The 15,015-nt window shown below is 44.7% G+C and overlaps 1 protein-coding gene and 1 long non-coding RNA gene across 6 annotated transcripts in view; both read left to right on the forward strand.

Moving 5' to 3' along the window:
• Window positions 1–602: 602 nt before the first annotated feature.
• On the forward strand, window positions 603–1,343 carry LOC140691563 (uncharacterized). The gene is made up of 2 exons (XR_012067296.1): window positions 603–786; window positions 1,216–1,343. It is a non-coding gene; the product is annotated as an uncharacterized lncRNA (long non-coding RNA).
• A 9,635-nt stretch (window positions 1,344–10,978) lies between these two features.
• The window catches only part of BEND7 (BEN domain containing 7), a 74,742-nt gene continuing 70,705 nt past the window's right edge, over window positions 10,979–15,015 (forward strand). For 2 of the 5 annotated variants that reach the window (XM_072955057.1, XM_072955058.1), the window contains exons 1-2: window positions 10,979–11,519; window positions 13,780–13,863. In XM_072955057.1, the coding sequence (XP_072811158.1) occupies window positions 11,459–11,519; window positions 13,780–13,863 (145 nt within the window). In that variant the 5' untranslated portion in view covers window positions 10,979–11,458. Of the gene's footprint in view, window positions 11,520–11,896; window positions 12,002–13,779; window positions 13,864–15,015 lie in introns of those variants that run through there. The other 3 variants (XM_072955055.1, XM_072955056.1, XM_072955059.1) reach the window with 2 other exon arrangements.

The following is a 15,015-nucleotide window of genomic DNA, read 5'->3' on the forward strand; positions in this document are numbered from 1 at the left end:
AACTACACTGACCTGGAAAACTTAAAGAGGGCAGACATCAGCCAAAATGCTCAAAAAAAAAAAAGATATATTTTTTTCTTGAAAAATACTAATTTCAAATTGAATAGAAAAGTGAAAATTTGAAGTGCTAAATACATCAAGCGAATTCCTCCTTTCTTATTTTCAATCCTGATCATTCATTAAAAAAAAAAGAAAAAAAAAGGAATCTCACCCTAATTCTTCAGAGAATGAAATTTTCAGTGTCACTTCATCAGGCTGAATCATTATTTTAAAAGCAGATATGGGATATATTTTTATGTAATTATAAACTATTTCAGTTAAATTAGTAAAAAATTATTAGACTTGTATAGATGTATCTATACAGATTATTAATTACTAATAAATTATGAAACCATAAGAATCACCAAATCACCCAAGTCTCATAGCAGATATCCAATATATTTGTTTTGCTTTGCTGTTTTTAAAAATTAAATTACTCCCATTAGATACAGATGTCATCCTAGCATGCCTGAGCAAAGGTTTAACTACAAAAGACTTCACGGATGAAATGAGTCCCTTTGCCCCTCCCCCCGCTTCCCGCGGGAAGATAGAACAGGGCATGCGCTAGTCGGGGGAAGCGGGAGCTATGGAAGGTTACCAGCGCTATGAAGCTTCCTGCACCTACAGCTATTGTCTGAATAGTATGGGGACTCCTGGGTAAGCCAGAGTCAAGAAGATTAGGCAGAACAGGGAACAGGAAGAGGTATTCCGAGCACGTGCGAGGAGTGGAACATGAGGACGCTTCAGGTAAGGGCACAGGCAGTGACAGGTTAAGATCGTGCTGTCTCTGGCCCCTCTGAAGCAGCTCAAAAAACGGTCTTGCACGATCAGCTCTCTGTTAGAAAGGGATACTGTTCTGCTAAAATAGGACTTCAGAGTTGTGATGGGTAATTTTGTGTGTCAGTTTGACTGGGCCATCAGGTGCTCAGATTGAACGTTATTTCTGGGTATGTCAGTGAGGGCGTTCCCGGATGAGATTAGCAGTTGAATCAGCAGTCTCAGTAGATGGCCGTCCCCGGGTAGGGTGGGCATCGCCCAATCCATTAAAGGCCTGAACAGAACAAAAAGGAAGGAGGAATTTGCCCCTTTTGCTTCCACCTGTTTGCTTGAGCTGGAACATCAGCCTTCTCCTGACCTTGGACTGGGATTTACACCATCCGTTCTGCTGCTTCTCAGGTCTTTGGACTCATACTGGAATCACACCACCAGCTTCCTAGTCTCCAGCTTGCAGATGCAGATCCTGGGACTTTCTCAGCCTTTGTAATTACCTGAGCCAATTCCTCAAATAAATCTCTTTATCTATGTGTGTATTTTTAACCTAAAACAATGAAACAGTGGATTATTTTACCAGCCAAATGGGTTTATTCTGCAGCAGCAAAGAATTGCAGTTTGGGGCATACAACAGTGGGGAACCACCTGCAAGTCTGGTAAAACAAAGGAGAGGAACATTTTTTTACAGAGGAGAAGGGAGAGTTAAGAGTAGCTATTTTGAGCAGAGTCCATTGGCGGAAACTGGGAGTTAACTGTACAGTGGCTTTTCATTGGCTGAGTAGTGAGAGTCTCTGATTGGCTAAGCTGTTGCCAGGCAGGGAGAAAATCTTTCTCCGCCTGCTGGCAGGAGTAAAGTAGTGCCACTTCCTGCCTGAGATGCACAGTGTGTCTCTCCCTGTTGGGATCTGCACTGACCTCAAGTGGTCCGTGCGTGAGAGCTGCCGCTCCTACCTCCCAACTCCGTTTTGGTGACACTTCCCTAATTTTCACAGTTATGGATATGTACACATATGTGTACATCCATATCTTTGTATCTCCTCTCTTGGCTCTGTTTCTCTGGAGACCACTAATACAAGAGTAAAGACAAGCCCATTAAGCATCACAGCGGGAAATGAAACCATACTTACCAACCCCGAGACCTCCTCCGGCACATCCTCCCTCCCCACCTGCAGTCACCTGCCATCTGGATTCCATTTCCGCATTTAGGGAGTGACACCCATATAAAGACAGCCACTCTTTCTCATTTTAGCAGCTAACCAAACTGTGCACTCGCTGAAGGCAGGAGCAGCCTCTCAGATCTGTATTTCCTATGGGGCATAAAACCTAGAAGCAGGTGCTTTGTACACAGATAGGCGCTTCAGTGAATTCATGAGCACAGTCTCCAAACTGCTAACATTTAAAAACACTAATTAGTATTATGTTATTAATCTCCAAACTCAAACAAGATTGAATCACATAGAGACCATCCTGCCTTTATGGTCCTCCCTCAGACTCCTTCAGGATGAGATGGAGGAAGCACTAGGTCAGGGGAATGGAGAACAGATTGCAGACCCTGGAGGTATCACTGTGGCTTTACTAAACCCTGATTCATTCAATTAGCCGACAGAAAATGAATGGAAGTCCTGTCAGCATGTTATGCACACTGGGGAAAAGAACAAATGAAATCATGTTGACAAAATCTGTCTCTTTCCTACAGAATTTGTTCATTTGATCTTTATCCCAAACCGTCTTTGACATCATTAAACAGAGGTTGAAAACTGAACATATGAAACACACAAAAGCCCATTAGATTATCTAGCCTACATTTTGGGCCACATATACAATTACACGTTCCCTATAGAAATTTTCTAGTGCTTTGTTTACTCCATTTCCATAGACTTCCTCTAAATGTTCTTAAATCTTTTTCTAAAGAACTTATTCCAGTCAGGGACATCTTTGACACCTGACAGTTATTCTGAAATTTCTATTTCAATTTGTCTTATTTAAATTTTGCCCCATCACTTCTACTTACACCCTTTTGCCATCACCATACTGTAGATAGTTTTCAAATTCCCCTTTAGGCATAATTTAACCATGCTTCACACATTAACTTGAGTAGACAGTATATGGTATAAATTACAGAAAACAGCGATGTGTGAAGACATTCTGTGGTGAATAAATTAAAGCATTAATTTCAGACACATCAAACCAACACTTTTAAAATTTGTGGTTCCTGTGATTTTCAGACCTGTTTCTAAGGTCTTTGGAATGGGTGAATTAAATAGAAGAGATTAGTCTAAAACTTCTACTTTTATTTCATAGGAGGGAGATTAGCCATTCCCATGAATATTTAAAAGAGGAAGATTTTTTAAAAAGAGAACTTAACACAGAAGACCTACTCAGATTTAAGGAGATGTTGACATTCAGACATACAGCTGAAAAAGACTGGGTTCAGCGACTCACCAGACATCACCACTGCCAACCTGGCAGTTAAGGGAATTACAACCACTACACACACACACACACACACACACACACACACACACACACACACACACACACACACACACACACACACACACACACACACTTCTTTTTAAGGAGACTTGAGAAAAAGGATCAAGTTTATTCTTGCTCCCAGTTTCTTTATTCTTTACAGTGCTTATCACTTACACCATATTTTCATTTATTTTGTTTATGGCCTCTCTCCCCCAGCCCCACCTAGAATTTAAGGTCTGTGAGGGCAGAAATTTTACTTTGTTTTGTCTTGTTCACTTCCATATCCCCAGAGCCTAGATACTGCCTGACGCATAGGAGGCTGTTAATAAATATTGAAGAAGCGCATTTATTTGGCACTGATTTCTCTAGTTAAGGAATCAAATAGAAAGATCCCAGGCATACTTCTCTGCTAAAAAGAGCCACTCCCCACCCCCACCCCCCAATCAATACAGAATGAGAAAAAGTTCTTCAAATTCCTAAAGATGGGAATAGTGTTAGGTAGAGGTAGTAGTGTTATCCCTCAAAATATAACCAGGAAGCATCTAAAATCTGACCATTTAACTAAGGTCCCAAAGATGAGGTTCATGAAGGAGAGGCCACAGCCTATTTTCCTCCTGGTATCAGCTCCCGGCATGGGCCTGGGATGAGGCAATATACAAGCACCAGTTGGAAAGGCTGACCTCCACTGAGTTAGCCTCTGGTCTGAGCACTTGCGTGCTGTAATTCATTTGCTTTCAGCAATCATTCTGTGTAGAGGGTACAGCTCTTAGATCCAGTTTCCAGAAGAAGAACATGGGGCATAGAAGTTAAGTAACTGCCAGTTAGCAATGTTTTATCTCTCAGCTCCAAACCCACCCTTCTTGGAACTGGAGCTGGCGGGTAATGCGCAGCCACGTCAACAGAGGGCACCAGAGGGATGCTGCGAGGCCGCAGCCCCGGAAGACCCTCCTCCAAGGCTGGCTGTCCTCCAGCGTGGGAGCTGGAGTGGCCAGCCTGGAGGAGTCCAGCTGCATTGCACTACAGTGTCCTCCCTCGTAGCTGTTTCTGCAGACCAGCACTGGCCCCACCTTCTGGAATGTCTTTCCCCACCAGCAGGCTACATGTTCACGAAGCAGCCATGCTCCTGACTGAAGGGGACTGACTCCCCAGCCTTGGGGTGGGGGTAGGGGTGGGGTGTGGGTGGGGGTGGAGTGAGGTGGGGGTGGGACCCTTCCCTGGTCCTTAGTCCCTCTATTGGTGGCCTCAACCTCTGTACCCCTTGGATTCTTTTTACCCTGGTTAGTAGTTAAACTCCTACTAGTTAACAATTCTTTACATTCAACTGTCCCTAGATACAGTGCTGGGAGGGGACTATATTATATACCAGACCCCAAACTGCCCAAGATCGTGCCACTAGGAAGCAATCAAGCTGGGCTTCAAATCCAGGACATCTGATAACACAGGACACACTCCAAACTTTGATGGGACATTGTCTCACATGTTTGGGATAAAATCCAGGTTAACTTCCCCTATGGTCTGGACACTCCTAACACCACAGGAAGTATTCCCTTATCTGGGAATTCCATTTGATGGCAAAAATGACAATTGTTACACATGAATAAGGTACTCAGTTGCATCTCCTCATGGACTAAAACCACTTGACCATAAATTTTAACATTTCAAATCACTTTCACAAGCAGGATTTTACCCAAGCGACTTTGTACAGGTGAGAAGGTATATTTGTTATCTCTACAGATATAGAAATGGAGGCCCACAGACATCAAACATTCACATGGGTAGTTGTACTCAAGTCTCCCAACTCCCAGCCAGGACTTTATCTATAATATCACTGTCTTGCCTTGAAGCTTAGTTACCCTGGAGTCAATCTGATAGGGACACTAAAAAATGGATCCCGCAAAGATCCACATCCTCATCTTTGGAGCCTGTGAATATGACCTTATACAGAAAAAGAGTCTTTGCTGATATGGTTAAGGATCGTAAGAGGCAAAGACTATCCTGGATAATCAGGGTGGCTCTAAATGCCATCATAAGAGTCCTTATAAGAGACGGGCAGAGTGAGATGTCACATACAGAGGAGAGGCTGTCGTGAAGACAGGGGCAGAGACCGGAGTGATGTGGCCACAAGCAAAGGGACGCCTGCAGCCTCCAGAAGCTGGAAGAGGCAAAACATGAGAAGATGCAAAGAATGCATGCACCCCAGAGCCTCTGGAGGGATCACAGCCCTGCCGCCACCAGAATTTTAGCCCAGTGAGACTGACTTCCAGCCTCCAGAACTGTGAGAGAATAAACTCCTGGGATTTTAAGCCACTGAGTTTGTGGCAGTTTGTGACAGCGGCCTCAGGAAACAAATACATGAACAAATGCAAGTTTAAAAGTATGCAGACAAAAACCAATTTCTTAACATGACATAAAAAAAATCTATGCGGCTGACCCAGACAACACTGATTTGAACTGGGTGGGTCCACTCACACTAGGATTTTTTTCAATAGTAAACACAACAGTAGTGAATGACCCACCGCTGGATGAATCCTTGGATATGGAACCTCACATGTGGAGGAATCATGTATACGGAAGTTATATTTGGCTTTTTAATTGTGCCAAGGGTCAGCACACCTAATGCCTGAGTTGTTTAAGGGTCAAGTGTAAACCCACTTTCAGTAAAATTCAGAACTTTGAGAACATTGAGAATGAAAATGTGAGCTATAGATTAGAAGGCATTTGCAATAAGAATATTCTGCAAAGGATTTATATCCAGAATATAGAAAGAATGCCTTCAAATTAATGAAAAGGGCCAACAACTCAAAATTTTTTTAATGCGCAAAACATTTAAGTAGGCCTATCACAAAAAAGGACGTCCAAATGACTGGATAAGCATGTGAAAATGCGCATAATGTCATTGGACAATGGTACCCCACCATACCCCGATAATACCAAGTGTTGGTGAAGATATGGCGAGAGTGTAAATTGGTACAACTACTTAGGAAAACCATTTGGCGGTATCTACTAAAGCTAAATGTATGTATATACTGTAACTCAGAAACTTCACTTGTCAACTCAAGATAAAATGTGCATATGTTTACCAAAAGACACAAACTAAAATGTACAGGAATATCCAACAACAGTAGAATGGATAAAAAATTGTACCATATTTATATAATGAAATAATACAGAGCAATGAAAAAGGATGAACTCCTACCATAGCCAACATGAATGAAACTCCTAGACATAATGTTGAGCAAAAGAAGCCTGACACAAAATGGCACACACCGTACGGTTCCAATAAGATGAAGATGAAGAACATGTGAAACCAGGCTATGGTGACAGAGGTTACAACTGTGGTGTCCTTGGGGGTTATCTGCTGGGAGAGACCATGGGCGAGTCTGCTGGTGTGCTGAAATGTTCTCTATCTTAACCTGGGGGAGGTGGGTTGTATGGATGTAGACATAAAAGTAAAAGAAATCAGAACTATATTTGATATCTTGTGATAACCTAAAATGGAAAGAGAATCTGAAAAAGAATCCATATATATGTATATAACTAATCACTTTGCTGTGTATCTGAAACATTGTAAATCAACTATACTTCAATTAAAAAAAAAATTTTTAAAGGAATCGTATCACAATAAAAAAAATAAGTGAAAGAAATTGATTGATGCGTATACCTGAGATTCAGGTTCTTTACTGTATATAAGTTAGACCTTAATTTAAAAAAGAATACTAAATGTTTGTCTTAAAGAAATGACACAAAGTTAGGAAGGTTATTGTATCACATTTGGGTTAATGCATCACATTTAGAAGTCAGGAAACCAGCATGGCATTCGAATTTCACTACAAAATGGTCTTATGAAAACTGATTTTCCTCATTTCCAAAACTGGAATATTAATATCCACCAACCTCACACAGCAATTAAGAGAATTAGATGATGTGAAACTATCCTTGAGTTCCTCTTAGAGAAGCCCGGTATAAATATAAGGTAATATTTTTGGTGGGGCACTCTGAGATCTCATTTTCACCTAAGTAATCTCATAAATACGACCTCCTTTCTTTTAAGTTACAGTTGCTAAAACCCATAGAGTAAATGAAAGTGAAATCTGAGTTGTGCAAGCAACAAACTGATAAACTGAGGATAAAGTAGGGCTGCCTCTATTATTCTTTCCACAACCCTTCTGATGGGCAATCATCACAAAACTGTAAAGTTAATATCTGTACTTATTAAACCTTCCTGAAGGATTCCAGAATCTACTTACTGACAGGATTTTCAATTCCAGAGACTCCAATCAAAGATTTATAAACCGGCTCAAGCCCTAATACCATCCTGCACCTCTCCCTCTCTTTGAGGGTTGTTAGTAAAACAACTAGGTTGCAGTAATACCTATGTATGTAACATGACTCAAATCACATAGTTCCTCTAAATCTGAGCACTAGCCACATGTGGCTATTAAATACTTGAATTTGGCTAACCCAAATTGATTTGTCCTCTAAGGATAAACTACATACCGTTTTCAAAATGTACAAAAAAAAAAAGAATGTAAACTATCTCATTTTTTAAATAGTGATTATATGTCAAAATGATAATATTTTTATTATATTGGGTTAAATAAAATGTATCATTAAAATAAACTTGACCTGTTTATTTTTACCTTTTAAAAATGCAGTTAATAGAAAACTTTCAATTCCATTTATGGCTTATATTATATTTCCATTGGACATCAGTACTCTAAATAAAAATGAAGATTTTTAAAATGCTACTCTTCTCAGGACAGAGTTTCCAGAAAGACAGTTTTAAAAATTAGGGTTAAGATTGCTTAAATGTTCTCTGGGCAAATTACCTGTCTTTGTTAAAGATCAAAACCTACATTTAATCTTTATGTATAATCAGCTGAGTTTTTGAATGGTCATATGATATTTGGCCTACCTGAAGTCATGGAGTATTTGATCAGTTTTCCCCAAGCTTTAATAACACATAAACCCGTGCTTCTAAAACCTTTGGGGAATCTTGAACTGTTGAGACAGAGAAATGACCTTAGCACATCTCCTACTGGACTACCCAGAACACTCCAACAGAAAAAACTATATTCAATTAACCAAAAACAATACTACTACAAGCTGAACTGTGTCCTCCCCCAAACTCATATGTTGAAGCCCTAATCTCTGAATACGATGGAATTTGTGAGGTGGGACCTTTGGGAGGCAATTAGGTTTAGACGAGGTCATGAGGATGGGACACTGATGATGAGATTAGTGTTCTTATAAGAAGAGGAAGACATCAGAACTCTCTCTCCACACGAGGTCACTGCAAGAAGGCAGCCGTCTACAAACCAGGAAGAGAGCCCTCACCAGGAACTGATTCTGCCAGACCTTGATCTGAGGCTTCTAGCATTTAGAACTATGAGAAAGTAAATTTCTATTGTTGAAGACACCCCCTCTATTGTATTTTGTTATGGCAGCTCAAGCAACTAACACTACCACTGAAAGCAACTTCTTTCTAATTGATTATCATAATTAATCTTTATTTAATGCTAATGATGACTATATACATTTTTGTTAAATAAAGGCATGGTGATTGGCACAATGTGGAGAATAAACAAATATCTGTTGATTTTCCCTACACGTTAGATAAGACTGGACTGACCCATGGCTCAGTAGACCAGCTTGCTCACAGACCATTTTTATTGAGCCAGGAAGTGTCATGGAAAATGATCATTATTTTAAAATACTATACAATGAAGTATTTTCTTCTTAACTATCAAAAATATTTTCTTCAGCAAATGGAAGTCATATTCCTACTTAAACTGAAAATGCTAAATTGTTAATCTCCCTCTAGGGATCTGCTTCTTGGTATGGTACCTTCAATAATTTCATTATCACTTAAGCATAATAAAATCTCATTTTATGCTCCAAGGCACGAACGATCCTAAATGTTGCTCAGTCAGTATAGTGCTCAGCCCTGTGGCTTCTGGAATAACATTTTTAAAGGCACTGCAAAAAAGAAAGAGAAGGTCCCAGCCCAGGGAACAGGATCATATGCTTTGTTTCTTCAGAAACCTTCAAAATATCTTTGGGTACTTGGTTTTAAAGAAAGAGGGGGAAAAGGGTAGAGAACCAAATAGGGTAGTTAACTCTTGTTATCACTTTAATCCCTTCTGCCACCTCTTTGAATGCCAAAAAAAATCTATACAAAATTTTGTTTGTCCTACATTTATTTTCTGGGAAAAGACCCTGAGATCTGAACATAACCTCCAAGGAGATAGCAACCAAAAAGGTTAAGAACCTCTTGTTTAAGGGTTTACTTTGGTGAAGTGAATGAACAGCCCTCCTCCTACCTCCAAGCCAGGCGTAACCAGCCTCCTCACTTGCGACATATATACCACTTAACATGAGACCTCAGAAGGTGGACTGGGCTCTGCTTCCACTATTGGGCGGGTCACCTTGTTCCTTGGTTTGATATCCTGGTGTGTGTAGGTTTATGCAGGTTTCCTCGCACTTCCCCCTTCCTCCTAGTTGTCCCTGTTAAATATGAGTGGACCTTGAGTGGCTGTTTCCTCCTTAGAGTGAGACTCACAGTGCGAACTGCTACTCTATTTATCAACATACCCCTCCCCCTTACTCCTCTCTACTCTTTTGAGGCCACCTGAATGTATCACAGTGCTGGAAGGGTTGTCCAGCATTTACTCTTTGTATTTTGGTCTAGAGATGATCAGTTTGGGCGGCAGTACTTTTAAGCTTCTGGGATCCCGTTTCTGCATTGCCGTTCCCAGGTCGTATACAATTCTCCTCCATTCCCACAGTAAGTTGTTCTGAGAGCGCAATGGTGTGCTCTTAGCTCCCTAGAAAAGAATATTACGCACACCTAACACACACTTTCTGTTTCTGCCAATTATTTTGGCATTATTCCATCAAATGGCAGAGCCCGCTGCACCTGCCTTGGCCATTTCTCCCCCAAGAGTCAGCAGGGCGATCAGGCACCCACTGACGTCGCAGCGCTCACCCCTATCAGCCTCTCCAAGCCCCACATTGCAAGTTCTCTCCTTGAATATAACTCCTGATCTTCCTTCCTACAGTCCTCCTCGCACGGGGGCAAGGAACTGAAGCTCCCTCTTTCCCACACTCGGCTTACCAGTAAATTCTAAAATCTCTTTTCCTTCTAGAGCGCACGCAGATGGGTAAGTTTTTGGGTTGTTTTTTTCCCCCTAAAACTTGCCTGAAACCAGTGAGTCTGGCCCTCCGACACCTTGCATCTCAAGGCGAGGTGGGCTGTTCAGGACGGTCCCCGACACCCAGGACTGCTGAGAACGAGATCGGCCTCGGGGAGCGGCGGGGAGGCGCAGGCGAGACCGGGCCGAGAGGCGGGCACCCGGGACAGCAGCGCCCCGACTCGCCGACCCCCGCGGCGCCGGCGTCAGGACCCCCGTGCCGGGCAGGGCCCGCCGTCCCCGGGGGCGGGCGGCCGGGCCGGCCGGGGCCGAGAGCTCCGCGGCCTCCGGCTGCTCCTCGGGGCGCCGCGCGGCCAGGCCGGTGGGTGGCGGCGGCCCGGGCCCCCGGGGATGGCGGCCGCCGCGCTCCGCCAGCAGGTGGCCCCGGGGTCCCGGCGGCGCCGCCTCCTCCCGGCGCCCCTCCTCCCGCGGGGGCGGTCAGCGCCCCGACCCGGCTCGCACCCCGCCGCCGCTGCCGCCGCCGCCGCCCTCGGCCCGCCCGCCGCGTCCCCGGGGCCGCGCTCGCCGCCGCCGCCGCCGCGTCCAGAGCTGCGCCCAGGCCGGCCCGCGGCGAGCGCCCAGGGCGCCGGCAGCCCCGGCCCGCCCTCCCTGTCCTCCCTGCCCCCAGCTCGCTCCCCAACGGAAAGTTCGGCTCCGGCGGCGTCTCGCCCTGCAGCCGGGGATGAGCCGGGGTCGCGGGGCGCGCTGAGCGTTGGCCAGGAGGGGGCAACTTCTCCCGGGAAGGCGCCTCCCGCCCAGCCCCGCCGGCCGCAGCCTCCGGGCGGGCTCCAGTGGTTTTTCCCTTGCCTGTGCCTCCCCCCTGCGGATCCAAGAGACGGACCTTGGTCCCCGCGCTCCCGCTGCCGGGTGACAAGAGCCAGCGCCGCCGCCGCCGCCGCCTCGGCCGCCGCTCCCTCCGTCCCTCCCTCCGACCCTCCGCGCCGGCCGCAGCCCCTGCGCTGCCTGCTCGCGGCACCATGGAGTTCTCGGAGAGGAAGAGGAGCAGGAAATCCCAGAGCTTCAAACTGGTGAGCCGAGGTAAGCGGCGGCCGGGCCGGGCCGGGCGGGGGGCGTGCGGACGGCGGAGGGAGGACTTGGCGCTGCGTAAACAGACCCCGGCCCCTCGCCCCTCTCCCCGGCCGCGCGGCCAACTCCCGGGGTCCCCCCGGGCCCCCTCCCGAGGGGGCTGCGGCCGCGCACGCCGGGCGGCGGGGAAAGTTGTGCGGGGGGAGGCAGGATGTTGTTCCGCGTAAACAAGTCGGAGGGCACATCAGGAAATTAACAAACAATGACACTTGGGGAGCGGAGAGCCTTCTTGGGTATTCCACTCCTGTGGCTCGGCTGCGGCGGCGGCGGCGGGGGGGGGGGGGACCTTTCCATCAGGCCGTGCGGACACCACGGCGGACCAATGGTTGTGGTGGTTGGGGTTCTTTTTTTTCCTCCCCCTAAAGAGAAGGGGGAAAAGGTGGTGGTGGCTCTTTTAAGATCGAGAAAGAAGCTCATTAGATGTGCAAGCCCAAGTAAGAATTGCTGACATTCAGCGTCTTTTCTGGATACGTTATTTGAGCTGGAAAGGTATTTTAGAATAGATCACTTATCAGTCAGATAAGTATCATTAAAAAAAAAATCCAGCCAGTCCCTAACAGGTGCACACCGTAGTCTCTGGGCTTGGGTTTGTTGTACCAGGGGAGGGGAAAGTTGAATAGTCCTGTCTGTGTTCAGTGCCTTGTTAGAGTCTTTATTTTTCCTGATCTGACTTTTGAAAAACGATAAGAACTTAAGGGCAGACGTAAAAACATATGTCCATCAAAACGCATTGTGCATTAATAATCACCTTAAATTAGAAGCTGGTAACTTTTTCTCATCCTGATGTCACAAGTCCTCACACTGAGTTGAGAACGATCCTGTTTAAATATCTTCTCTGAGTCAGCATGCAGTCAAAACCGAACCACAGAACCTGTCCATTCTGTTGTTTTATCTAGCATTGACATCAGAGGAGAGAGCGAGGCGATTGTTTTAACAACCTGGAGAAGTCGCATGTAAGCTGATGAAAACTGAAGGGCAGTTTTGAGTAACAGAGCTTTTTCAGCTAAGCTGAGCTAACGATGTATGTAGATTCAATCAAGCCTGCTTTCGGTTAGTCTGAAAATGGTTTGGTTATGGACATTTTGAAGTTCTACTCATAACCTGTTTCCTCCAATTTAGTTTAGATACTCTTAAATGAAAAAGGCCTGAAATAGTTTTACGTATTAAAATGTTTGGCTTTCCCCTCTTCCTGTGTACTCCCCCCCCCTCCCCGCCCCGCACCAATAGTGTTGATTTCTCAGTCATTTGTACTTCAGAAATCTTTTCATATATGACTGGCCTCTTGGTCTATCTGATTCATTCTGGAATGTCGGCTGCTTTCTTATGTCTGACCTCAGGGAACTCACTACTTTATCTTAAAAGTGAGAGTGTTTTGTAGACCTTGCCCTGTGAGGTTGAAGGCCCCAAAAAGGGAATGGCTGTTAAGAAAGAACCTTTAGTTTCTTGCCTAAGCAATCCTACTTTTTTAGAAACAGAGAATTGCCAAAGCGCAGTAGAGAAGCTTGTAAAACACTGTGTTTTAAAGTTTGACTGACATAGCAAGTTTGTCTTTCTCCTTTAAAAAAAAAAAACAAAACTATAGGTCTGATTCTTCTCTCTGCAGGTGCGTTCTTAGAACATAAACGATTGCATATTAAAGTGCACTAACTGAATGCAAGACTCGCTTGGGTGAAAAATGAGAATCTTGCTTTCTTATCCAGGTTATACTGTATTTGAAATAACAAATCAGTATTTTTCATGTGTGCTTCTGGGATTTTTTTTCTGGGTAAACTGAGAGTACCAGGTAGCTAACTCGGAAGCATACCATTCCTCTACTCATGAATATGGGTTGTGGAGATGAATTGGGACTCTTCCCCTGGCCTATGATTGGGCAAGGTTTTTTCTTCACCTTATAAACATACTTGTCATTTGGAAGAAAAGAAACCTAGTATGTAATTGGCATCTGTGGGCCAAATTTCCTGTGAAAGCTGCGTGAGCGAGCAGGGTGTTTTCTTAAGTCAAAGTCATGATTTCAGGTTTGTGTACTTCTCCAGAGTAAGCAAAGTTTTGGGGATCTGCAGATTCTGCAGGTGATTAGCTGTGTTCTCGAAAATTACATTTACGAATTACAGTCTAGGGTGTACATAATCTGTAATGAGATTCCAGTCCTTCTTGCTTATGCGTAGCTTGCAGGCCATTAGAATTCTAATTTCTGGTTGTTTTCTCACCCCAGATTATCACCACGAAGTATATAAGATCTCAGAATTCAGCAGCGATGTTAATGGGGAGGCCAAAGAGACACAACCCATTTTTTTAGGTAGGTTCTTATGTCAATTAATTTCTGAGCAAAACAGCGTGGCCATTTGCAATTAGGGGGAAGGGAAAAAAAAAAAAGGTTATGCCAGAACGGGAAATGTCTGCCTTGGCTTAACGTGTAACATTCTTTTCAAGACCTTTTATTTTACAGATTGCCAATATATCCCTTATTAACATCGCTAAAAGTTGTAATTTCAGACATAAATGTTTATTAGTGTCTATACACAGCGCTAATTATCACTCGCTCCCGGAGCCAGATGCTGACCGTGCAGTTTTGTGGCTCCGCACTCACCCCCATCTCCATTGCATATTCGCTGGCATGCTTCACTGGCAGTAGTTTGTGTAATTGGGGTATTACATCTTTGACATCTGGATAACAGAAATTCAATTTCCAGGAAGCCGCTATTTGTTTGGTTTTGCCTCTGCCTTGGGTGGGATAGAGGATTAATATGCTGTCTTATTATAACGACGTCCTTTCACCTCCGTGGCCTGGTTGCTAATCCTGCCATGACAAAATTAAATTAACTCTCCAACCAAAAAGCGGAAGGAAAATAAAAGGGTGATTGTCCGCCTAACCACCTCTTGATCGGACAAGCTATCAGTGAGCCACTCCTCATTTTCCCGACTTTGTGTTCGTTTCACACCAACATTTGTGGTCAGAGAGGAGCCAGGCTTTGCTCTCCCCTCCTCTTCACCATTCCCAGCTCACCTCAGGGCCATGCAGAGCAAAGAGCACCTCTGAAACCACCCAACAAGTGCAGCTGCATGATGGATGAGTGGGTCCCTCCAAAATGATGCCACTCTTCCCAAGTGATGTTTTTGGTACAAATACTGTGCCTGAGCGACCCTGCCTGGGCAGTTTGTTATCTGCAGACCATGAGCCAAAAATTAAACGACCGAGGATTTTGCCCTTAAGAGTGAAGTACCCACGAGGTCGGAGTGGGGGTGGATCACGGCATGTGGCTTCTACCTTGCCCATCCCAAACATCTCCCCAAGCCCCCGCTAGGAGCATGAGAGCTGGGTACCACACGACAGGGAAGCAGAAGATGGGAGACGGTCCTGGCAAGAGTGGTTAAAAGCAGGGGCCAGAATGGCCACATCTCTGGGGGAGTTGATTGGTCTTAAGGAAGCAGGACTGGTGCTCAGATCCAG

Source organism: Vicugna pacos, chromosome 35 (genome assembly GCF_048564905.1).
Source record: "Vicugna pacos chromosome 35, VicPac4, whole genome shotgun sequence".
In the NCBI taxonomy this organism is placed as follows: domain Eukaryota; kingdom Metazoa; phylum Chordata; class Mammalia; order Artiodactyla; family Camelidae; genus Vicugna; species Vicugna pacos.